Consider the following 26,683-nt stretch of genomic DNA (forward strand, 5'->3'; position numbering starts at 1 on the left):
CCTATTGTCAGCTAGAGGTAAACTTCATGGCTTTCTCCTTTGGAAGTCAGTGTTAAGAAACATAATGCAAGATGTGTCACTAGTGTATACCACATACCCCTCTAAGGTTTGCAGCCTACACTTGGCCTTTGTTAACAATGTTTCAGGTCGCATCCATTGTTGAGATGATGAAGTAGAAAGGGTGATTGTTGGTCTTGTGTATGAATCTAGTTTTAATGTACCCCAAGGAAAGAAGAAAAGGATAGCATATGAAAGTTTGGTGACATCAGTGCATAGCTCTTTTACACACAATTGGATGGTTCTCCATCAGGGTAAACAAGTTATGCCCCAGCTTGGTTTTGCATCATTGTGAGTGCCACAGAACTCCTTTATTTATTTACAGGTGGGGAAGGTGAATGGAGAGAGGGTTGGGGATACCATTAACAGCCAGTCAGAAAGCAAAGGTAACCTGCATCCTGACAGAGTAGCTGTGCCTTTGGATCCTGATGTGACTGACCACCTGGTGGATTGCATTGCCACCAAACAGCTGGTAGACTGACTGACCAGCAGCCATGCATTTAAATTGGGCTCACAGCATCCAGCAGAAACCAACTGAGGCAGTTGAGACAGTTACCTGGTGTTTCCGATTTAGCTTTTTCTTCATTGATGAGCTTCCTATGGCTAAAATTCCTGTTTGCCTTTCACACTGTAGATATTTTAGGCATTTTTGTATCATGGGATAACAATAATAAGATCCGTTAGAAATGGTTTACCGGATAGCTATTCTCAATGACATGATGTTTTTATACTCTTGGGCAGTTTGTTATTCTCTTCCTTCCTTGTCAGAAAGTTAGGGGGCACTCCATCCCAAGACAAACATGCTAAAGTCTGAAGTGGGGAGGGGACACCCCCCAATTTCAGTGCTAGCCTCTTTCAGTGAGCACAGACAACACATGACAATTTCCCAATTTTGTATATTACATACTTGGGTGCATAAAGGCAATGAGCAGAAGGGCGTGCCCTGGATTCTGGGAATAGGGAAGTTTAGATTTATTGGTTCTTGAATCTTTGGAAATGTCTTTTCTGAGGAAAGCCAGCCAGCCAATGCCATATACAATTTAATTTTATAATCTTCTTGTTCCTCCCAATCTCTCATTGTCCTTCATCAGACTGGATGTTTCTTGTATTTGCCTTTTGCTGTGACCTGTCTGCCAAGCCTGTGTTCATCTCTTTCATCTCCCATGATGAACAGTCACTTTCCTAGAGAAGGCTGATACCATTGGGGGTTCCTCGCCATGCATGCTGTATCTTTCACTTGGAATGCAGAGGCCCTCTGTCATTGGGCAGACTAATTAGACAGCTGAATTATGAGTGTTTTGACTACTAATCGGCAATATAGCTGATTTGATTTGTGGATAAAAGCAAAACTTGTGGAATCAGATCGTCTGAATCCAACTCACTTTCTGGCATTGTCAGGAGTAGGCCTGCTGCTTCCGGTCCAGCCTTCCAATGGGGACTTGATATAAGGGCTGCAGTGGGTTGTAGGGCCACTTTGGGTTGTGTTTTCATTTATTTGTTTTTGTTATTTTTGGTCCCTGTCCTCTTACCTTCTCTTTTTATATTCTGTGCCTCTCCTTCTTGACCAAACAGGAAGTCCTTTCTCCTAGTTTTCTCCATTCATGGTCTGTTTTTCTCTTCTATTGATGCATCCCTTTTCTGCATTGGAGGCTTGGCCCAGATACCACTTTCTCAAAGCAACTTCTTAGAACAGCTCTCGGTAGCCCTGACCCTTCCTTAATGGCAGACTTCTAGTGTTTTCTCCTGTCTCCTCGAGGAGAGGCAGGGTTAGCTGTGCTTAGAAGCTGTGGGTAGCTTTGCTTGTTAATGGGCAGTTTTGTTTCTGGGCTGAACTTCATTTTTCAGAATTCATGCTTTGTGGTTTGGGCTGTCATTTTTTCTCCTTGCCATGGACTGGTTGGGTTGTGTGCCATCTTGTGAGTCTGGGGCACAGCTTATTTATCCTGTGTACAAAATTTATGTACAAGTTGTGACTATAAGCTTACATCTAATAAGTTAAATGGTATAAGCTTGGTAGCACATCAACATTACTTTAATTTTCTTCTAAGTGTCGATTTGTTAATTTTTCTCTTTTGCTGATTTTCAGGCTCATTCTCCAAGATTAATCCCTCCTCCACAGCCGCAGCCTCCTCCACCACCGCCACCACCTCAGCAGCAGCCAATCAGAAGTCTTTTCCAGCAGCAGCAGCTGCAGCCTCTACTCCCCTTACAGCACCCACATCACCCCTCCCCACCTCAGGGAGTGCACATGCCCCCCCAGATTGAGACTCCAAGGATGATGCTGACTCCTCCCCCAGTGACTCCTCAGCAGCCTAAGAACATCCACATCAATCCACACTTCAAGGGGACTGTGGTGACCCCTGTTCAAGGTGTGTGTTCTTACCTGGTATGTGTTGAAGGATTCTGGTGGCAGATTCACAAAGCTACCACAGTAGTAGCTAGATTCACCTTCAGTTCTGTGAGGATTCACAGACACAATTTAGCTTGGCTTAAAGTTCCTTTCTTCAAAGTATCTCTCTCTTACTTTGTGATTGAACAGAAAATACTGTGCCATTGTCACACAGTATTTTTTTACATTGTCAGTGTGAGGCACAACTGGAGGTGTTAAAATGTCTGAGTGCTTACTTTATATGTCTCATGGCAAGAATGTTGGAAGTGATGAGTATTCTTATGTGTATGTCTCTTTAGTTTATGTTACCTGGCAAGGAAGGACCAACCTCTTTCATTTGTTAACTGTGTTGCTGTGACAGAAGAGGTCCTGGAGCCAGGAGCTGCTCTGAGCACCTTCTTTGAAATACTTGATCATCCTGTGTTTGTCCCACTTGCCTCCGGCAGCTTGGCTCTTTTGGAAAGCAGAGCAGACAAGAGTTCTGTTTGTGCTCTTGCTCCTTTATAGGCAGAGGCAGTTCATCAGCACAGAGGATTGGGAAGTGGGGCTTGTGTGGCATGCTAGGTCCAGATGAAGAGTAGAGCAGTGTTCCCACAGGGAGTGGATCCAGCTGTCTGGGGGCTCGCTGAGCAGGTCAGTTCTGAGGGTGTTGAGAAAGAGAAGGAGCGGCTCACCCGGGAAGATGGTCACAAGTCTTGGAGAGAGATACAGCTAGGGGGCTATGATAGTGAGCCCAAGTCTTGGGTTGGAAGTGGGGTGACAAAAGGAGGGAAGTGACATAGGATCCTGCTTGTCTGGGCCACTGTAAGGACTTAGTTTTTTACTGGGAGGAGTGCCTGGGTTATAGTATATTAAGATGGAGCAAAAAAGAATTTGGGTTTTCATGTAGCTAAAACTGGCCATTTGATAGTAGAGTGCATTTTTGTGTGCTTCTGTTTATTCATTGTTTTAATGCACTTTTTTTTTTTTTTTTTGCTAATGACTTCTTACTACTTAGTTGATCCTTATACTATGGAAATGATTTTAGACCAAAAAAACTTGTAGTGATTCTGTTGCCCAAGTTAAAAATAGGCCACTGTAGAGACAATTGTAAACAACACCACATTTGGCTCAGAAGCCACCAGTGACTACAAAGTATAGTGGTGATCAAGAAAGGGCAAGGCATCAGACCTCAGAAGTTACAGTGACGACAGAGCAATTGTTGAAGTGCAGACTCTTAGAGCTCCTTGTGGCTGCTCAACAGTCATTTAGCATTTGACTCAATTGGAACGGTGAAAAGGCTCACTAGGTGGGCGCCTCATGAGCTGACTGAAAATCAAAAAAGCATCATTTTGTCTCAACTCTATTCAACAGCAACAAACTTTTTTTTTTTTTTTTTTTTGGTTTTTCGAAAGAGGATTTCTCTGTGTAGCTTTGCGCCTTTCCTGGAACTCACTCTGTAGCCCAGGCTGGCCTCAAACTTAGAGATCTGTCCGCCTCTGCCTCCCGAGTGCTGGGATTAAAGGCATGCACCACCACTGCCTAGCAACAAACTGTTTCTTGATTAGAGTATGATGTGGTGAAATGATAGCTCGTGAAGACCAGCTCAGTGGTTGGACCAGGAAGGCAGCAAAGGTTATAATCACTGTTTGCTCTCTGTCTGTGGCCATCTGCTCCATTACAGTTTCGGAGCTTTAGTGAAGCCATTTCCCCTGAGACATGTGCCAGCAAATAATGAGATACACTGAAAATGCAGTGCCTACAGTGTATCTCCAGTGGCAAAGGCCCACTTATTACCATAATGATTTTATTTTATACTGCACAGCCAGTGGTTCCAAAGTTGAATACAGTAACCTATGAAGTTTTGAGTCCTCTGCCATGTTCTTCTGACTTCACCCCAACTGAGTTCAAGCATCTCAATGACTTTTTACAGGGAAATTTTTTCTATAATCTGCAAGATGCAGAAAGTGTTTCTGAAAGTTTTTGAATCCTGAAGCATGGATAGAGACATGCGAAAGTGTGTTGATTATGATAGTCCCCATTTCGATGAATAAGGATGTGTGTGAGCCTATTTATGATTACTTAAAATTCATGGTCAACATCTACAGGACCTTTGGTCCAATATGGTCAAGGATCATCTTGCTGCTGTGTCTGGGGGAAGGCTGTGGGACATGATGCTGGAGATGATGTAGGTAGATTGGATGAATAGGGGAGAGAGGCTGGGTGTCTGGAGACTAGTCAGCAATTGAGCAAGTTCAAATGATCTGGGCTAATGGTTCAAGTTGGACATTGCTGGTGTATAGAGGGTCTTGAACAGTGGTTCTCAACCTGTGGGTCCAGACCCCTTTGAGGGTGTCAAACAGCCCTTTCACAGGGGTTGCCTAAGACCAGATATTTACATTAAGATTCATAACAGTAGCAAAATTATAGTTATGAAGTAGCAATAAAAATAATTTTACGGTTGGGGGGTCACCACAGCATGAGGAGCTGTGTTATAGGATCACATTAGGAAAGTCTAGCGCATTAGCAGAGGTATAGGTAGAGAGAGAAGACCTGGGGTACTGGAGTTGTGAATGGGAGCAAGAGAATTTGGTAGAGCTGCTAGGGGCAGATTGGGGAGCTGAAGAAGCACTGCTGGGTAGGCTGTTGATTGCCATGGGCTGAGGGAAGACCTCAGTTCTGTTAGTGGCTTGTGAAATGGAAGTGGTAGGAAGGAGCCTGACTATACTGTGCTCAGAAGGGGAGGTCCTGATGTGTGGACAAGCTTTCTTTCCATAGTGTTCTCTGAAGTTAAGTAGTTGTTGTTGGGGAAGGGGAAGCAGACTTGAGAAAGGTTAAAGCAGGGAGAGTCACATCCCACACTTAGAGGGAAGAGCTAGCTGCACAGGGAGGCACATCATTGATCTAGGTGTGAGGGAACCTTATCCTGCAGGACCCTGTGTGCCAGGACCAGGGATGGGGAACTTACAGGCATGGGGCCAGGGACAGCAGAAGGTGGCCCTGCATGTATGGGGGTAAGAAGCAGAATCTTGGATAAGTTCTTGTGATGGCCAAAGTTTTCTTAGTGAACACGTTAGGGGTAGAATATGTGGGAAAGTGAGGAGAGAAGTCTTGAAGCCGTGTTCTGGGAACAGAACAGGGGTAAGACCCAAATTTGGAAGAAATGACTAGAGGTGAGAGTTGGCACAATGTTGTGAGTAACTGGCTATGCTTGCCTCTTATTCTGGGTGTAGCATGGACAGCTGTGTTCAGAGTAGTGGATAAGCCAGGCCTGAAACTGATGGGTTCTGTGGAGAGAAAACACCAGAGGAGGAGATAATTATTGAAATTGGTCCTGGAGGGAGAGCGATGATGGAATGCTGAGCGCTACATGGAAAGGAAGGTGCCTTCTTGCAGAAGTGGCAATGGGATTGGGACAGTGAGTTATGAAGATGGTGGCAATGACTTGGTAACTGATTTTACAAAGTAGAGAAGGAGCTTTAGGTGGCCTGAGGTTTCGGTCTGTGTTTGGGACAATAGTAGGATTGGGAAGGAGCCTACCTGTCAGGAAGAATGGGAGGAATCCTTGTAACTTTGGGGCTCCTGAGAAAGGAACAGTGTTAGTGATTCTTTCTGGTGAGCTCAGGAGGTAGAGAAATTTCACAAGTTGAGAGAGAAAGCACAGGGTCCCTTGCCACACCTGGTCAGTTGCTAGCTTATTCTGGGCATTCCCATCTTTGCCTTCCAGTGCTGCCATTGCAGCTGGGTTTTCATACCCATGTGACATTCTGCAGGTGCTAGGGGTCTAAACTCTAGTTCCCACACTTTCACCTCTGAGACATCCCTCCAGCCCTAACGTAAGTCTTCTCTGTTTCCCTAAATTGAATTTCTCAATAGTTGTCCTATACCAGCCACAGTTAATTAGGTATTTCATTGTAAATTTCAGTGACAAACTGGCGGCTGGTAAGATACATAATTTTCTTCAGCCTAGCAGAAATAAGATAGTATTGAAAAATAATAAAGCTGTAAAGAGGTCCTTCAATGTTCTCTAGGCCAAATGGTGTCACTTGCTAGAAGTCATCAGACTGGGAAAGCACTAAATGCAGATCCTGCATCCAGGAGCTTGAGTGACTCAGTAAATGTTGAGTCCATTTGAAGCTCCTTAAGGTCACCATGAATCCAGGAGCTTTGCTGCTACTCTCTCCTTGCCTTTCATGCACCTGATGCTGGAGAGAAGAAAACCTTATTCTTGCTGGGCACATATGAGGTCCTAGCAGTATTTGGTCATTTAGTACTTTGTAAATAAGCTTAAATTGAAGCCCTTTTGGCAGAGGCTGAGTGCCTGTACATGCAAAGTGCAGATTAAAACTAGCACTTTTGAGTCTTAACAGCTAAGTACACTTAAAAGTCTTTTTAAAGTGTATGCCTTTAATCCCAGCACTTGGGAGGTAGAGGTAGGCGGATCTCTGAGTTTGGGGCTTGCCTGGTCTATATAGTTTTAGGACAGCCAGAGCTACATAGTAATACCCCGTTTCAAGACAAACAATAAAAAAGATTATGTCCGTCCATCCATCCATCCATCCATCCATCCATCCATCTATCTATCCATCTATCCATCCATCATCCATGCAGAGTCTCATTATGTAGCCTTGGTTGGCCTGGAACTAACTATGTAGACTAGGCTAGCCTCAAATTCACAGAGATCTGCTTGCCTCTACTTTATGGGTGCTAGAGTTAAAGGCATTTATCTCTATGCCTAGATAAATTTATTTTTAGTTATATATGTGTCTGTGTAGGGGTGTGTGCATGTGTATGTAGGTGCCCATGGAGGCCAAAAGGTGTTAGATCCCTTGAGCTGGAATTATAGGTGGTTGTGAGCTGTTCAACATGGGGCTATGAATTTGAGTCCTCTGTAAGAGCAGAATGTACTCTTAACCACTGAATTATCTCTACATTCCCCCTGAAAATCTTTTCATAATTAGCATATAAACAATTTAAAGATTAATTGTATGAATATGTTTACATGGTGCTGGAACTCAGAGCTAGGTTCTAGGTAAATGCTGTTCCACTTTGATAGAGTCCCCAGCCCTACACATCTTTTTTAGATTAGTCTCGTCTCTTTCTGAGGGTGAAAGACTACTCCACTGTAATATAATTAAATGAGTTTGATGGAAGCTTAAGTTGTTCTCCAGATGTCCATCTTTACAATTGTAATAAATTGAAAATGTCTTCTGTTAGATAGATATACAGGATGCTAAGAGTCTACATAAATAGTAAATACCAAATTTTCAGGTTCAAGGTTTGACTAGACTGATGGGAACATCCAAAGTTTTAAGTTTCCTTCTGCTCCATGTGATGCATTCAAGGGGTTGGGTCTTGATCCTACTGCTCTCTGGATTGGGCTGGAACACACCTGCTCCCATGCTCTGCTCTGCCACTGTGAGCTCTGTATATCATTTATTTCTTGAAGAAAGAGGGCTGAGACTTTGTCAGTGTTGCCAGTTTCTCAGAGGTCATGTTAACAAACCCATTCATTAGAATCAGCTCTCATCATGGGCTGTGTTGGAATTGTTTAGTTCCTATAAATGGTTGGTTTGGTAGAGGAGCTAGGTGTTTTATATTTGGTACTTGATTTAAAAATATTGTCCATCTGTTGTTAAATATGCTATTCTTTTCTTTACCTTCATTATAATCTTCTGAGATGAGAAAACTCCCCCCCCCCCCCCCCCCCCCGCCCCCAATATAGCTTGTTCTTTCCCTTTAGATGCCTGGTTGCTGTGTGTCTTCTTACAGGGAATCTTATGTTGGAACAGACTCAGAGGGGTTTGGACTTCTGCTAGTTTGACATTCTGTGAGAGAAAGTTTCAGTTATGTTTGCTTTTGATCAAATAATGAGATGGTCCACACGATCAGTTAACATTGAGCCTGTAAAGTGTGATGTTAATTATACTAACCATGATACCGTTTAATGTATGGAATTCATTTTGTAACATACAGAAAATAAAAGTTTAGTGAGTCATTATTTTAAAGTGATTGGATTGTTTCTTCAGGTACATTTTTTGTGTCTATATTTCTCATATCCCAGAGTCCTCTTAAAGTTGTGCTGTATTAAAACTTTGATTATTTGCTGAGGCTGCTGTAACAAGCACTGTTGGGCAGGCTGATTCCCCTCGGCTCATTTCTTGGATTGCAGATGGCTTCCCCATGTTCTCACATGGTCTCTCTGTGAGCATGTGTTTGCATTTCTCCTTTTCTCCAGGATGCTGGTTAGGTTGGATTAGTGCTCACCATTGGGACATCTTTAAAGACCTCTCCAAATGCATCACATTTAAGGTGCTCCATATGGGAGTTTTCCTGGGTGCATCTAGCACCATGTTTGACTGCAAGCTCCCACAACACAACAGTGATGTGTTTTTCCAAATCCAGGTCAGTGAGATGAATATATAATGTGTGGCACATTTCAAAGGGGGCAGCATATGCTTTAGCCCTAAGGGCTTAGCCCTCACTTCTTTGCTACCATGAGATAGCCTCTTAAAACAAATGGACTTCTTGATATAGTAGACTGGTAAGAATTTGACCTCTTTGAAAACAAAACCAGCCTGCAAGTGTCAGCACAGTAGTTTGCTTCCTTGTCATTCTCTGTAAGGTACATGAGCATCATTCCACCCTTCCTCTTCCTCCTTCTTTTTCTTCCTCTTTTCCTCTCTCTCCCTCTTGTGATTCTATAGGATTCACATTTCAATTTGTGTGCAACTGGGCAGGGTCAAACTATGTAATCTAGACTGGTCTTAAGCTCACTGTGTAGCCTAGACTGGCCTCAAACTTGCAACAGTCTTCCTTCTTCAGACTTCCTGAACGGTGGGGTTAGAAGTGTACCCTACCATGTCACATCCCAAACTGAAACTAGGTCTTTTTATTTCAAAAGAAAATTACCTTCTTTTGTTGTAAAAATATTTTAATTCTAAATAATAATTCTCTGTTAGAACTTAAGCTTCATATTGTACAGTTTTATTCTGGGGCCAAAAATACCTTCCCCTCTCCTTTTATGAGATTCTTAAAAGTACCAAGTGTGTATAGGTAAAGTCTAAACTTAATGTTACTGGTGTGCCCAGTATATGTACTGTATGCTTTGTGTGAGATCTCATGTGTTGTCTTCTTCCCAGGCGGTCTGATGCCAAGTGATTGTAATGCAAGGTGTTTTCTTACAGTGCCCTTGCTGCCAGTTCCGAGCCAGCCGAGGCCTGCTGTGGGACCCCAGAGATTCCCAGTGAGTAGCAGCTGTTCTTCTTTTGGGCAGGAGGAAGCACATGTTGACTGAGAGATATTGGTACTGCACTTGCTTGGCCAGATACAGAGTGGGCATTAGTAAATGTTGACTGCAGTCTCTGTGGTGAAAAAAATGTTTATTAAAACCTTAAGGTCAGTGGATATTTGAGCAAAAAATAATTTTAACTATAAAATAGCTGAATCAAGACCATCAGCAGAATTTCTTTCATCTTACAGAATATGAATTCTGATTTTGTCATGGTTGTGTTGAGGTAACATTTTACAGGCATGTGACATCTGTGAGTCTGGATGTTAAATTCCAGTCAATAAGAATGAAGTGCTTGGTTATTAAAGAGCTGCGAGTATTCCTGAGCAGCCCTAAAGGGGGGGGGGGGGGGGTGTCAAAAGCTCCTTTTAAGCAGAAGTAAGGGAATTCTAGGGAGGAGAGATTAATCTGGTGCTGATTGGTGGATGACGGATTAGTCTGGGAGCTGATTGGTGGGAGGCTGTAGTGGTTAGGGGCCCATTGGTGATGGTGGGGGTGTCTAGTGTCTAGGGGCTTGTTGATGAGAGGGTAGGGAAAGCTCTCTTTAGCTAGCAGAAGTCTGAGGGCATCTGCTGAGCCAGGAGAAGGGCTTTGGGGTTCCTGCTGAGCCAACAAGAGGCTGGGGCAGGGCACCTGTTGATTGGTTGCCCCTAAGTTGTGGTTTTCCTGGGAATTGCTTGCTCAGTTCCAGCCGGTTCTAGTGAACCGAAGCTAAGGCCTAGTTCATGTCAGGGCTGCCAGGGGAGCCTGTTATGGCTCTGGTTTGGCCCTCCGGTCCTCTCATTTATCTGATGTTAGAAGGAAAAAAAAAAAACCCTAATGATGTTTTAAGGCTATTATTACTAGAGGAAATGAAAGCTTAGCACCTGGAGATCAGAGGACAACTTGAAGAAAAATTGGTTCTCTCCTACCATGTGGGTTCCAGGAATGGAACTCAGGTTGCAAGGCTTGGTAAGGCCAGCGTCTTCACTCTCTACCTTAGTTACTGTTCTGCTGTGAAGAGACACCATGACAAAGGAAATTCTTACAAAAGAAAACATAATTGGGGGCTTGCCCACAGTTTTAGAGGGTAAGTCCCTGATCATCATGATGGGAAACATACAGGCATGGCACTGGAGCTGTAGCTGAGAGCTTTACATCCTGATGAGAGAGAGAGAGAGAGACAGACAGACAGACAGACAGAGACTTGGCCTGGCCTAGGGTGGGCTTCTGAAACCTCAAAGCTCACCCAAAAGACATGCTTCCACCAACAAGGCTACACCTCCTAGTCCTTTTCATACAGTTCCACTCACTGGTGACTAAGCATTCAAATATATGAGCCTATGGGGTCAATTCTCATATAAACCATCACATCCTCTGAACCTTCTCCCTGGCGCCTTAATTAATTAATTAGTTAATTAAATAGTGTTAACCATTCACTCTTTTTAAATTCATTTATATTTTTTATTGGCAATTTGCCTGTGTGTATGTCTGTGTGAGGGTGTTGGATCCTGGAGTTAAAGACAGTTGTGAGCTGCCATGTGGGTGCTGGGAATTGAATCCAGGTCCCCTGGAAAAAACAGTCAGTGTGCCATCCCTGAGCCATCTCTCCACCACTACCACCCCAAATTTACTTCTTTAAGTCTAAAGACTACTCTGAAGATGGCATTATATTCCTGAACCTTCCATTGGAGAAGCTCTTTCAGAGCACAAAGCTATGTTCTGTTTACAGGTGGCAGCCTGTGTTGGGAAGTAGTTGGGCTAGATGTTGGCTGTGTGTTTAACTGAACAAACCCTGCAGGTCTTTGTTGGCCACTGTCTAATAATGTTGCTTTATGTGACACGTCCTAGCTTCTAGATAAAAAAGCTAAGTCATGGTGAGCTCACTGAAAATATGCAGGGCTTCATCTACTCCCGTAGTCTTTCAGAGAAATCAATGTGGGGCTTGTTTTTTCAAGTACAGTAGAGATATTGGGTGTTTTTTTTTTTTTTTTTTTTATCCTTCAGAATATGTTTGGGAGATAAACTCAAGGCTGTCTTTTGACATTTATTTAAGCTGGGACTTTAAAACAACCACAAAAGGCCTTTTTTTCTACTACTATTTTAAGCATGGCTGCCATGAATATAAACTTGATATTATAAATGTTTAACAAGGATCTGTTTTATGGCAGTTCACAACTACTACCCGGACCAAGCAGAATTAAATGATGCCCAAGTTGGATCTTTACTTAATACCTGAGTATAATGATAAAAGCAGCAAAAACAATATTGTGGTCTAATTAAGCCTTTGACCATTTATCTCTGCTGGTCATATGCACTGCAAACCCTATCTATCTCAGCCCTTCTCAACAGTTGAGAGACAGTTATTTATTACACAGACTTTTGCTTTATAAATTGACCCATAATCCCTACACAGTGGCATATACCTCTAATCCTAGCACTTGGGAGGCTGAGGCAAGAGGATCCTGAGGTAGATGCCAGCCTGGGCTGGATAGCAAGACCTTCCCTCAGAAAAAGGGAGGAGTGGGGTCTGGAGATAACAGTTTAGTGGTAGAATGCTTGACAAGCATGTTCAAAGTTCTGACTTCCATCTTTAGCATCAAGTCACACATACATGCACACAAAGACTATACACAGAAATGAGGTATTTAGTTAAGAAACCCAACTTCAGATTTTCTAGGTGTAGTGGATTCATTGTATTTCTTTGGTGCATAAAATTAGATTTGAATCTGAAAGTCTTTGTACCAGTTTAAATAGAATTGGAAATTGAGCAAAGTGAAGTTTGTTTTGTTCATCTTGTGGAGCTCCTTTAAATATGCATTCTCATCGCCCCGAGCATAGATACTGACAAATTTTGGACTTCCAGTTATTGGATATCCTCCACTGCCAATGTAATAAGCCAGTCAAGGCAAATTAATAAATCCAGGTTTAATCCGAGCAGAGCAAAGCATCTCCCAGATGGCTCTTAGGAAGGCAGGGGAAGAGTGCACAGCAGTTAAGGTGGCCAGGTCTTAAGTAGCCTGTAGGTGTGGTCTTGAGCAGCCCCAGGGAGGGGCTGATATTTGGGTGGGCTTTCTGAGGGGAGGGGCCACTGCTTGGTGGGCTTTCGGGGGGGCGGGGCAGGGTCTGAAATGGGAGGAGTGAGACTGGAACATGGAATCCTCCTTCTCCCCCCCACCCCCCGAGCTCCCCAGCATCCCAACTTTTGGGGTATATATGGACGCCGGTTGGGTACTATTCTGGGCAGTGCTGCACACGCAGTGCACAGCAGGTTCTCCTGTTAGTAGAAGCTGTGTGACAAAATGTTTCCTGGGGAGATGCAATATATCCATCTACTCACCCCAGATAGGAATTCCACAACAGACGAAGGTACAGATACCACTATAAAGTCCAGCTTTGGTGAACCAATGAATTTATTGGGGTTACTTACAGAATATGGGTGAGGGGTTACTTACAGGAGCAGAAATGACTCAAAGCTGCATGACCAAAGCTTACCTCATCATGGGTGTCAGCTCACAAAAATCTGGGAACCTGGAGCTCACTGCATAGCCTGGAGGCAGCTCAGCAGATTGGAGAGTGCCTTTTCCAGGTGCCTCAGTTAGTCTAAACCTCTTCTAGGCAGCTCTGCTGCTATATGCTTCTTCCAGGTAGCTGTTCTGGTCCAGAGTCATCTTTGAAGCTTTTCTCCTCTGAGTCTTTCTTGCAGCTCAGCTCCTTGTGAGGGGGACTCTCAATGTTTATTGTTTACTCTGGCAGGGAGGGGCCTACTGAATCTGGTCAGTTTCAGGGACTTCCTGAAGCTATTTTGAGTTGTTTACCTTTGGCTCAAGGAGCTTCCTGCAGGATGGAATGTTTCAACTTGAGGAAGCTGTTGCATAATATTTGAGTTGAGAGTTTACTGGTACTTGTGAAAGTGAGTAGTGTAGAGAAGAAAGAATGTTTAAATTTTTATATTTCTTGCTTTGTAAACTTCAAGGATATATTGAACTTGTATCACAGGATTCCGCTTTGCCTCCCTGACTGGGAAGCAGACGGGGCAGACATGGCTAAGGATGGCCCTAGCTCCAGGTCTGGAAAGGGCCATGGTGCATTTGCCCACTCAGTATGAGCAGGTTTTCTCTTCCGGACCAGAGGTAACTTAAAAGTCCATTTTATTGGCTATTTTATGAAAACTTCAGAAATAATTAAGAACTAGTATGTTGTAGGATATTTGATCACACTGTGAACCCCTAGATCTCGTTATTTACTGGAAAAACCTGTTTCTAGTTGTGTGGCTCGGCTCTAGCACACACTTTTAATCCAAGAGTGTTCTGCTTGAGTATTTTTAACAGGGTTAAATAAAGTCAACCACAGGTCAAGAGGCAGGGCAAGCAACCAGTTGACAGGAAGTGAACATAAAATTATTATTAAGAAAAAACTATGGAAAGGAGGACAGATAGAGAGGCACACAGGAAGTAGAAGGGAGGGACATTGGATTTGAGGAGATTGTTTGAGATGGTAGGAGAAGAGAGGCTTTTGGGACAAGGGCAGAGGAGGAAAATCAGCTGGGTGCTTTCTCGTCCTCTCTAAGCTAGCAGACTTTCATCCCACAGCATCTGACTCTAGTCCTTATTGGTAAAATAGAATGATTGAGATTTTGGTAAAAACAACACTAGTATGAAAAATTTTCTTCGTAACAGTTTCCTCTAGATTTGTTGGTGTGATAAAGTTTTTGTTGTATTTTGAGTGGTGCTGGGACTTGAGCCCAGAGTCCTCCCAGCCTTGCCTCCATTACATCAAATACAGAGACTGCTAGTCACCCTAACAGCAAACAGTTTGCCATGTGATGACTTAGCATTATTTTAGATATTGACTCTTAATGTATTGTAGACTGTTGGTGTAAGACTGACAATGACTATTAGATAATTGAATATCACCTTTTAGAACAAAGACATAAATATCAAGGTGAGAAATTGCTCTAAGAAGGGCCTGTGTTAAGTACTCTGTTTTTGAAGAAACTGCTGTTAGAGGCACCTGCCTGGGTCATGGTCTTTGTGTCATGTTAGTCTTCTCACATGGATATGTTTCTAACCCTTTCCACCCATGTGCAGTATTCCTTAGTACTTTGTGATTTTAAACTTCAGGCTAAAAATTAAGTCTATGCACTGGATTTCCTTTTTTAATTTAATGAAATAGCTCTTTTATATTTTCAGACCAGACTTATGAATTTCTTGCACATATAAATTATATCTCAGTTGGTACTGATCAGAGAATAGCTATGTTTCCCCTTTATCTTGAGTCACTGTTAGTCTTCTGAATGGAAAGTACACCTGTTATTTAAGTAATAGATGCCCACAGGAGCTAATAGAAAAACAAGCAGCATCCAAGGTCGGGGTCATAGGGTCTCCTTTCTGGTCCCTTGCCTATTAGTAACCAACACTGCACTCACTGCTCACTGTGTGGACCAGAGCTTGCCAATGCCAGTTCACAGCACATTTATGTCTTGTTTTTACGAGAGGAAGAACTAGTTTACCTTATAGATGGGTCTTGTCTGTTTCTGTTTGAGTTCTTCTTTCAACTTGTGTTCCTGTTTGGTTTCATTGCACAGAGACAGTCCCTACTTTGTGTGCCATTTCCATGGCTGGTTGTGAGTCTTTTTCTTCAAGTATATTTTTTAGTTGTTTGTTCAAGAAAAGACATTGCTTACTCACAGCAATGCTAAAATGTCACTTGTTGCAATAAACCTACTTTGAAATTTTGTCAAGATAGTTTCCATTTCAGTCCCATTGATGTTGTATATATAAAATTTCGATTTAAAGTAGTTATTCTCAACCCGTGGCTCACAACCCCTGGGGGGTGTCAAATGAGCCTTTCACAGGGGTCGTCTAAGACCATCAGAAAATAAAGATATTTACATTGTGATTCATAACAGTAACAAAACTACAGTTATGAGGTAGCAACAAGATAATTTTATGGTTGGGGGTCACCACATCATGAGAACCTATATTAAAGGGTCACAGCATTAGGAAGGTTGAGAACCACTGATTTAAAGCTTCTGACATAAGATAATAAAGCTGTTTTATCTTTTGATTTCACACTGTTGTATTAGGCTGATGATGTTTCTGATGACCAACAACATATGGGTAGACTGTGGGAATGTTTTTCTTTATTTTTTTTTGCCTACAATATATTTAGATAGTCTTTACCTTCCCCTAGATCCTCCCCACTTCCCTACCCACCCAACTTGATGTTCTCTCTCTCAGACCACACACACACACACACACACACACACACACACACACACACACACACCAATAAAACCAGATGGCAAATAAAAACCCAGTAAGACAAAACCAAAAACCCAGTAAAACACCCCCTCCCAAGAAAAGCACAGCACCCCCCCCCCCCCCCCCCCCCACACACACACACACACAAACCCATAGAGTCTCCTGGGCATGAGGTCTGACCTGGAGTGTGGTTGATATACCCAGTTACACTTCATTGGAGAAAATTGATTTTTCCCTTTCCCAGCAGGTATCAATTGCAAATAGCTTCTTGGTTAGGGGTGAGACTTTGTGTCCACTTTCTTTTCTCTATACTGGTATGGAATGATTTCTTGTTCTTTGTTTAAATTAAGGATGAAAATGTGTGTACTTTTAAGTTGGAATTAGTCTTTAGCAGTGGCTGTATTGTTTGGCTTGACCTGGTGAATGAGCCTGATGATGTACAGCAGGGCTCTGGGCATGCTGTGGTTCGTGGTATCAGGTGCTGATTGGGGCTTGCTGGCTGGGTCCTGAGTGCTATTTCATGCAAATCATGTCTGAGGGACTGCTGCAGCAAATCCCATTTCTTTTCTGATTATAGCCTCACTGATGAGAATCAAGACTCTGCTCTCCAGGAAGGAAAGTCTTGGTTTTGAGTGCTTACAGTTTTTACAACATGGCTGCAATGCCTTATAATTATTACCACTTAAGATAGGGAAGGGATGATGGACATTTCCTCTTATCAGATCTTTGAGTAGTAGCAGGAGAATATGGTAGGAGATCCTTACAGCTGTCAGATATTGTCAGGCTTGCAAGCAGAGAATGCAGTTTAAAATGCAGGTGACATAATACCCAGCATCCTCCACTTGCTTCTGGGTTTCTGATTAATCATGATTACCATACATTATCATACCATCAAATTTAATCATATCAATGAATGCCCATCTGCAGCAGTAACAGGAGCAGCTAAACACAGTGGAAACAGCCATTAAAGGAAGAGGTGGTTTATCAGATTCAGTAACCCATTAACTTGACTCTGCTATGTCAGCATGCCTTATGCACAGGACTGGAGGTGGGGCTGGGTTAAAGGCCACACTAATAACCCAAAGTCCAGGAAATAGCCATTGAAATTGTTTCATATTGATTTTTTGTGCAGTAATCAGAATCATTGCACCATTCTGTAAAAACTACATTATAAAATAAGCTGTTTGTCTGCTTTTTGGGTAAAAGTATTAAATTGGCAACAGCATGTCATCCTGAGATGTGCAGTGCCATGTAAATAGATTTGTATCTTTTTTACATTCGGTGTGTGTATGTGTATATGTGTATGTGTATGTGTGCTCGTGCTTCTGTGTGTACATCTATATGTACCTTGGCATTCTTAAGGAGGTCAGAGGACAGCATTTGAGAGTTGGTTCTCTCCTACCATGTGGATTCTCAGGTATTCAGGCTTGGCAGCAAGAGCCTGTACACCGTGAGCTGCTTTCCTCCTGTCCCTAGACCTAACTCATGGGTACAGTTTTCCCATCTACAATATAGTAATGCAGCCACCAGTGTCGCAGTTTATTCATGCAGCCACCGATGCTGGACAGTGATAAAGTTAAAACCATGGAATTGCTCTCTATACTACAAAAATCTCTGTGTTTTGTTTTGTTTTTGATTATGGTGTGCTCTACAGAGAATACAACACACCAGTTATTTTTCTTTTATTTTTATTAGGTTTTTGAGAGAGAGCATATGCACACATACCTAGGTTATTAGCGATTATTCCTCAGGGTCACTTTATTTATTTTGCAGGATTAATCACTGGGACCTGGGGTTTGTGGTTTTTTATGCTAGATGTCTGTCCATTGAGCCATTGGATCTATTCCTGTATTTACTTCCCCAGGACTAGGACTACACATGTGCTGCCATACCTGGTTTTTTACCTGGGTGCCCATCAAACTCAGGTCCTCATCCTTGCCTAGCAGGCACTTTCCAAGTGACCCATCTCCTCAGTCATTACCATTTATTTCCCCAGGAGTTTTTAAGAACCTCATAAATCAGTTTAGATACATTTTTTAAAAGAAATTATCAGTGTGAGGGGTGGGGCACAAGTGCCACAGCGTGTGTAGAGGTCAGAAGAAAAGATGATTTTCTCTTATCATATGGGCTCTGGAGGTGGAACTTTTCCCCCTGAGCCATCCTGCCAATCCTAGATACATTTTAAAGATAAACTTTGAAAGATGTCCTAGACACATTGAAATGCATTTCTTCCCAATGGTTAGACTGTTTTTTTTTTTTCCCCAGTTAAAAAAGTATTTTTGTTATAATGGTCTGTGAGTTCTTTATCATGGTGATAGTAAAGGACAGTGCCTGCCATCACACAGGGTCTGTGTTGTCCCTGCCAGCCCTTAATGTCTATTTGAGGCATAAGGCACTTGAGCTTCACTGGCATTGTTGAATCTCTAGTAACTTGTCCTTGCTTGTTACTATGTAGTATTCCAGTGCTGCAGTTTGTTTATTCACTACAGTATTGCTGGATGCATGTGCTCATCTTTTAGGTTGTCAGGGGGTCATGTGGAAAATGTGTTCACAGGTGGGAATTTACAGGCTATTTGTTTTTCCTTCATATAACTAGAACATGGCTTTGGGGTTTGTCGTCGTCGTCGTTGTTTGTTTTTTGTTGTTGTCGTTTTTGGAAAAAGGGTTTCTTTGTTAGCCTGGCTGCCCTGGAACTGAGTGTCCTCACTACAGACTGTCCTCACTCTGTAGCCCAGGCTGGCCTCGAATTCAGAGATCTGCCTGCCTCTGCCTCCCAAGTGCTGGGATTAAAGGTATGTGATACTGCCACTTGGCTATGACTTTGCTTTTTAATTGCTTCTTTTTTTCTTGAAAAAGTTTTACAGTAATGTTGTTACAGATCAAACGTGTACTAAAACATTACTGATGGATTACTGCATCTTAGATTTTTCTCATAGCTTATGTCCAGCAACCTTAGGAAGCAGAGGTGTTACTATTTTGTCTATTTTACAAACTGGGAAGCTGAGTCTTAGAAGAATTAATGCTTAAGCTTACAAAACTTACAAAACTGTGCAGATGTAGCATTTAAATCAAGGTTAGTTCATGTCCGGCACCCCTTCTTTTCGTTTTTATCCTGTACTTGTCCTTAAATATTAACATGCACTTTTAAAATTATTATTACTTGTATTTATTTAATTATGCTACGTGTGTGTTCTTGTATGTGTATACATGCACATGTATGGAGGTCAGGGGACAACTTGTGAGACTCAGTTCTCTCTTTCTACCCTGTGGGTCCAGGGGCTCAAACTCAGGTCTTTGGGCTTGGCAGCAGAAATGCCTGTACCCACTCAGCTGTCACACTAGCTCTCACCATGCATTGTAGTAAACTCTGCTTTTAAGAAAGAGAGCTTGAGCCGGGCGGTGGTGGCGCACGCCTTTAATCCCAGCACTCGGGAGGCAGAGGCAGGCAGATCTCTGTGAGTTCGAGGCCAGCCTGGGCTACCAAGCGAGTTCCAGGAAAGGCACAAAGCTACACAGGGAAACCCTGTCTCGAAAAAGAAAAAAAAAAAGAAAGAGAGCTTGAAACCCAAGAAGCTAAACCAATTCTACAAGATTGTCTGCAGACTGTATTGTCCTTGGTATGCTCATAGAGGATTTGCTAGAGGGGCCTGTTGGTGGACATGGCTGTGACAGAATGCAGGATTTTTTTTTTCCCCCCCCCAAAGGTGGTATTTTAGATAGGTTTTTAGCTTAACAGTCACTGTTCTAGTTACTTGAACCAAAAATGCCTTGTATAAATTCACTCAGTGTTCCTGAACATAAAACTAATACTTCCTTCTTTGGAATAGTCAACTTGAATCTATAAATATAAAAATACTTTCTAGGAAAATCAATATATTTAGACAAGACACAACCTTAAAGAAAAAAAAAAAGCTATGGAGAATGCTCAGATAAGAGGATTAACACATTGTGATAGAAGGCTGTAATTTTAATTATGTCAGAGGTCACTGGTGGTCTTTATTCTTTGCTTTTAACCTATTTAATCAGAATTAACTGAGAGGTGTTCTTAAGTGTCAATTGGTTTCTTATACAGTTCTTTGCATTTTAAGTGAGATTAATAAATGAAAACATGTTACACTGGAAGGTTGTAATTTGTTGAAAGATTCATGAAATTTCAATGACACTGTTAAAGTATTTAATTAGTCTTATTAAAACATACCAACTGACCCTTTTAGAGAAGCTGATAAGTGGCATAATAGCGGTTGAAGCCTTTTTATTCTTGCCTTTATACGATTAAGTTTTTGCTAAGCAATTTATGCAAAGTTTCCATCTATTCTTTTTGTAACTGAAGTTATCAGTTCTTTCTGAATAGGATTAATATAGATAATGTCATGTAATTAACAAGAGATGCAAAAAAAGTGAAAGCACAATCTGTATAGGAATTATGAGAGGATGATAATCTCTTATCTTGGATTTTTAAAGGGATATAAAGAAAAGCAAAACAGCAGTTTGAACGGATTAAATTAGTCTTTCTTTCCAATGGTAGAAGCACTTTAGCACTGAAAGTTCCATGACAACACAGTTGTAAAAGAATTCCGAGTTTGGTTGCAGGAACTAGTAATTTGCTAACCTTTATTACCCCTGCAGTGGTAGGAGTCACTGCAGGAATGACATGATGAGTCAGAACTCAGAACTGTGTCTTCTGTGGCTTAAGCATTGAGCTGAGGTCGATGGGAAGAATCTCAAGTGTGGGTCTTGTTCTGAGCTGCCATTCATCTATAGTAGAACTCTAACCCTGAGTTTTTTCCTCCTATTCAGGAGTAGTGGCTTCTTTCCTTGGATTGTCTGTATGCTAGGTGCAGTATTGTACCTGACTTGTGTGGGTCAGGGTGTGAGCAGGGGTCATACAGCAGAACTCAGTTCGTAATTTTTTTTTTCAATTAATAATTCTAAGGGGTAAGAAAGGGAGAAAAAGTTTGGGTTAATGGCAGCACTATGATGTTTTGGGGACCCATATTACTTTTCTGCTCTGAATATGTGTGCATGCGTTCCAGACTAAGGCTCGGTAGATGGTGCATACCAGGTGAAGCACCCCGGGATTAAAGGAAATAAATAGCATTGTTGCTGTGTCCTTCTGGGATCTTGGGCTGGAGTGATGGCAATGGGGGCTGAATCTGAGGGTAACAGCAACACAGCCTGGCTGGGCAGAGGGAAACAGGAAAGAAAGGCTACAAATCAAGGCTGAGTCTTGAGCCACAACCTGTTACTTAGTTCAGGATCCTGACTTCTAGCTGTAACCAGCATGTGTGGGTAAGAGTTCTCCCTCTTTCTGTTAGGTAGGTCTCAGAAAAGCTGTGACAGTGAGTCTGGGTGCTGTTTGAGACATCTACAGATGTGGTTTGGATACCTAGAGGGCTTCAGAGTGCTCATCCTAGGACTACACATTGGAGTGGACTGATCTCACAGGTGGAACTATAACATGTGCTTACCGTGTGGTTTGTCCAGCTCCATGTATATTGACTCTCTGCCTCTGATCCTGATGTGGCCTCTACATTTGCAGGCATCTGGGGAAAGAATGTTGATAATTCATGGGAAGTTTAAGCTTTGTAGGTTAGATTTCACTCATTGTGTATGTTCTCTGGCCACATGGCCTTCAGGGAAGGCTGCATGCCAGAGCCTTGCTGGTTCTCAAAAGATGACAGACACACTTGGGGAACTCTAGCAGCTAGCTGTCTTTAGAGGAGTGAGACTCAGATTTGTGTAAAGCAAATGGCACTGGAATGCATTGGTATTTTATTAGCACCCATGTTCTTGCAGTAACAACAGGATACTTTTCTTTTTTTTCTATTAACTGCCATCTGCAGACAAAAATTGTTGTCTAGCACTTGGACTAATTCAGGAAATTACTTATATAAATACTGTAATGGATGGGTAATTCTGCCATGGAGCAGACTCCTTCCTTCTATCTTCTTATTCTTTGATAAATTTCTGTCTTAGGGTATTTCTAGTTTATTGATCTGCTTTTGTGTTTGGATCTAACCCTGAAAAATACTTGTTAATACTTACGTGGTGAATGATTAGGGCTGGACTTCGTATATCTTATAGGTGTTTAAGTCTCAATTCAATCTATAACAGAGCAAGGGAGGCTGGCAGGAGTCTTGGAAGTAGACACCAGACTGTTCAGATAGTTCTGACTCTTCAAAGAAAAAATGTTGCCTCTAAGACAACAACTGGGGAGACAGATTCCATGCTCATCTTAGAGAATCTTAGTGTACTATTCTTAATGGTCTTTTGTCTCTAAACCTGTGGTCACCTGCTCTTGGCAGCAGCTGGGAAGTGGCTGGGGAGAAGGGCATGGTCAAGGCAACTGCCAGTCAGCACTGGGTTCTTCTACTCTATACCCTGGAGCAAGTGCTGCAGTCAGTTTGATTGTGAACATCCAATCTCAGCTGGGTAGTTATAGGTTCATCTTGAAGCCAGAATATTTAAGCTTTACTCTGAGTCTTAAAAAGCTCTTATGTTCTGCTGCACCAGAGAACTATCGTGTGAGAATCTGGAGACTTGGCTGCATACCCCACACACTGTAATGCTTGTGAATATGCATTTAAGCAGCATATGGGTGCCTAGAAAAGAAAACTTAACAGTGTTAACTTTCCAGAGGGGCAAGATTTGAGATTCCAGTATATTTTCAGTTTAATATAAAAAGACATCTTTAGAAGTTACAAAGATTTAGAAGATTTTTCTGTGGACTCTTGATAGTGCTTGGAGATACCTGGGACCAAGAGCATAGCTCAGTTGGCAAAATTCTTGCCATGCAAGGATAAAGACCTGAGTTCAATACCAAGCACACATAACAAAGCTGGATGTGGTGGTTTATGTTTGTAATCCCAACTTTGGTGAAACAGAGTCAAGAGGATCCCTGGAACTTGCTGAGCAACCAGCCTGGCCTGCTTGGTGAGAGACTTGTCTCAGAGAATATGTGGACACTACCTGAAGAAGGGAACGAGAGCTGGAGTTGGACTCCAGCCACCACGTGCACCTTCTCACACATGCATGGTCACTGAGAAGCAATGTACCTAGTTTGTCATAGCTTGAAGTTCTTATTGGAAACAGTATGTTTGTCTCGTTGGAGTCCTGACTCTGACCACTAGTTGGGACAAGGATATGGGTTAAGGAGAGAGCAATGCCCTGGTCTCTTCATGACAGCAGAACTCAGCATACCTTCACTCCTGGCAATGTGGGAGCCAGTCTGCTCTTCCAGTTATATTGGCCTTACCTATAAGATAACCTCTCCTTGGGTGACTCAAAATTAACTGTTTGGTAGAGAGGGGGGAAGGAAGAGGGTTATGAAAAACCCTTGCTGCCATATGACTTATCCTATCGAGCCTAGACTCAGTGCATGTGTGACTGCAGATTCCACATGGAAGCAACACAATTTCTATTCTGTGAATCCAGTAACAGAAACAGACAGGAATGCTGGGCTTAATTATGCTCAATTGTAAAGTCTGTATGAAGAAATCAGAATGAAGGGGACCTGGAGCTTGCTTGTCTTCCTGAGATCTGAACAGAAAGGGCAACTACAGAGGGTTTATGTCTTACACTTCCTGATACTGTAGGAGATATGTCTAGAAAGCCAGGTGCACCCTGCAGCAAGTCACTCTGGTTCTGGAAGGAGATGGTTGAGGCTGAGTGGGGTGGGGAGAGCAGCAGTGCAGTGGTGGCAGCTGCAGCATGTGATGATGACTGGTAAATTAGGCTTGCTGCACTCTTCGTTGAAAGTTGTAAGTTGATAAAAGTTTTCACGCTGAGTGTTGCTGATTTCCAGCTATCAGTACAAGTGTTGTGTGTTATTAAATGGTAAATTCTCCCTTCTTCGGTTCTTCCTGCGTCTGCTTTTTGTCAGCTTGTTAACATAGCTAAACATGTACGCTTTTGGTGTTTGTTGTAATTTAGTATACTGTTTGTTTTTATTAAAAATATGACTAAATGCAGTAATAGAATGAAAACTTGGATTATCTTAAATAGGCTGCTGCTAAAAATTAGCACACATGTTGCTGATGACTGTAGATGATACTTGGATGTGGCGAGGCTGCTCAGACTGGCAGCCATAGGAGCAGCTGTGTTGTAGATCAGAACCAGAAGATGATCAGATGGAAAATGACCAGGGTAGTGGGAGAAGGAGCTGACTAGGGATAGGAGAAAGACTACCCAGTGATGATGGACCTGTTAAAGTTAAATACACACTTGGTGATTCTAATCTGCTGTAGCGAGCTTTCCTGCTGCAGTCCTCAGTAGGCTGGGAAGTGGGGTGTGGGCCATCTGTGGTCTGCACCAGGGTGAGTCTCTGAAACCAGTCAAAGAGTAGAGTTAGTCAGGGACTGTCTGGATTGAGGAGGGATGGTAGAAAGTTCCGTTTCTACCAGAGAAGCTGTTCCCAGGGGGATTTTATATTTTTGTCTAAAAAACATGAAAGTGTCTAGAAAATTAGATGCAGTGTAGAAGTTTCTATACAGTGTGGCATAGTTCCCAGAGTTCATAGTGGCCATGCAGGATACAGGCACTGATGTTCTAAGAGGAAAGTTGATTGTTGTTTGAAATCTCCAATTCAGCAATCTTTGTAGGGTCTTTCATGGCTGGGCTTAAACTCCATTCTGCCTTTTCAATTTTTCCTGACTATGATGACCTGTGGGAGCTCCCACTGAGTTTTTTTAAGTGAAATCTTTTGGTGTGGTTTAGTGACTATGGTATGGTTTAAAATGACCAAGACAGGGGTATGGCTTTGACTTTAGGCAATGATTTGACACCATTTTTTTCCAGGCTGTGATTGATGAGGTAATATGATTGATGATGCCTTGTTTGGGCAGTAGTAATGGCACTGTCTTTGAACTAGAGCACCTTTGGCCCTCTGCAGATGATTATGAAATAGATGATAATGAAGTGTGGATTCTGACTAGTTCTTGTTGGATTCACATGGTAGTTATTAAAATTTTGTGAGACTCACTGTAAGGTAGTGAGTGTGATCCTTCATTCAGACCCATTTTCTCAGCTCCCCCAACCTCAAGACTAGCCATATAACCAAATACAATCAACAGTGGATTCACGTAACCTCTTGTAAGCATGCCCAGTGCCTGATGTTGGAGTTGGGGCTACACCTTATCCACACATACTGAGTTGTATCTCCTAAGCTGTTACACGAGATGGCCCACTGTTTCTGATTTTCCGTTTCACACTGCCCCTGAGGTGGCAGTTCTACACAACTTTTGAGGACAATTGGAAGGGGTCAGGATTGCTAGTTTGCTTGGTGTACTGGCTAGTTTTATGTCAGCTTGGCACAAGCTAGAGTCATTTTGGAAGAGTCAGCCCTAACTGAGAAAATGTTCCTATCAGACTGGCCTGTGGATAAGCCTCCAGGGCATTTTCTTCATTGATGATTGATGTGAAAGGGCCCAGCACATTGTGGGGTGGTGCTACTCTGGTGATGATCCTGGATGGTATTTGAAAGCAGGCTGAGATGAAATGAGCCCATTCCTCCCCGAAGTTTCTTTTGGTCATGTTATTTTATCACAGCAATACAAACCTTACAACACTTCTGTTAGAAGCCACATGATCAGTTAGACTTACATATACCAGAGGTATGTAAATTGGTTCCCATTCATTCATTCATTCATTCATTCATTCATTCATTCATTCCTTCTCCCTCCCTTCTCTTCCCCCCTTCCTTTTTCTTCTCTACCCCCTATCAGATGCTACATAAACATGATTGTTAGTTTATCATCCAGGGAGTTTTGAAGATCACTTAGAAACGTATTTGGATATAGTTATAGATGTCGAGTCTGTCTGAAATGGTTAGGTCCAGAGTATTTCAGGTTTCAGAGTTGTCTAGTTTGGGGTATGCATACCCTGGATTTTACCCATTGACTACCCTTAAGCCAAAATTTGAAACCTGCAGTATGAAACTTTGAGTGAATGACTTAGAGAGTTACTGATTTTTCACACTATGGATGCTCATGATGTATATGCCAGAATGTGCTGACATGTGAGACCAAAGCTAGAGTGCTCATACCGCCCTTTTACACATAAAGAACATGAGGTACAGTGCACATGATATGTGTCATTGACTTCATGGCAGAATAGGCATGTCCCTTAAAACTCCTCTTGCAGGTTTATTAAGTATAAGCATGGTAACCTGTTTTGATAGAAAAAGGTTTTCTGCATGTTATCAAAGTGAAGATGTTAAAGACTCCTCTCAAAGCATCAGAGTAGTGATGTCTCTAGCTAGTATCTTGTGTGCTTGTTCAGTCAGGGAGAAAGCCTTTCTGAGGATGGGCAGATGTGCTACATGTTCTCAGGATCCTCCTTGTTGGCTGTGCTTTGAGGGGAAGGGATCTTACTTGATGTGTTTTAAGTTAGCAAGAAGCAGTGCTCTTTAGACTTCAATATGGTGAGGGTTGCCTCAGTATCACTTGAAGTAGCAAGTAACAGCTAAAAGACTGTAAGCTTTAGGATTTCTGTTTTGTCTGTTTGAATAAATCATAATGCTTTGTTTTTAGAAAGATGTAATATTTGCATTTCAAACCTCATTTTATTGCCATTTTTAGCTAACAGGTAAATGGGAGCATTTCTTTGGCAGTTTTTTTTTGTTTTTTTTCAAGGCAAGGTTTCTCTGTGTAGCTCTGTCTGTCCTGTAACTCACATTGTAGACCAGGCTGCTTCGAACTCGCAGAGATCCACCTGCCTCTGCCT

The 26,683-nt window shown here is 42.3% G+C and overlaps 1 protein-coding gene across 4 annotated transcripts in view; it reads left to right on the plus strand.

The window, feature by feature from the left end:
- Rbm33 (RNA binding motif protein 33) overlaps positions 1-26,683 on the plus strand; it is a 112,131-nt gene that overhangs the window by 45,795 nt on the left and 39,653 nt on the right. For all 4 annotated transcript variants that reach the window (XM_052718982.1, XM_052718983.1, XM_052718980.1 and 1 more), the window contains 2 exons: positions 2,144-2,426; positions 9,613-9,671. In XM_052718982.1, the coding sequence (XP_052574942.1) occupies positions 2,144-2,426; positions 9,613-9,671 (342 nt within the window). The remainder of the gene's footprint in view (positions 1-2,143; positions 2,427-9,612; positions 9,672-26,683) is intronic.

Source organism: Peromyscus californicus, unplaced genomic scaffold (genome assembly GCF_007827085.1).
Source record: "Peromyscus californicus insignis strain IS unplaced genomic scaffold, ASM782708v3 Scaffold_6__1_contigs__length_162567912, whole genome shotgun sequence".
In the NCBI taxonomy this organism is placed as follows: Eukaryota; Metazoa; Chordata; class Mammalia; order Rodentia; family Cricetidae; genus Peromyscus; species Peromyscus californicus.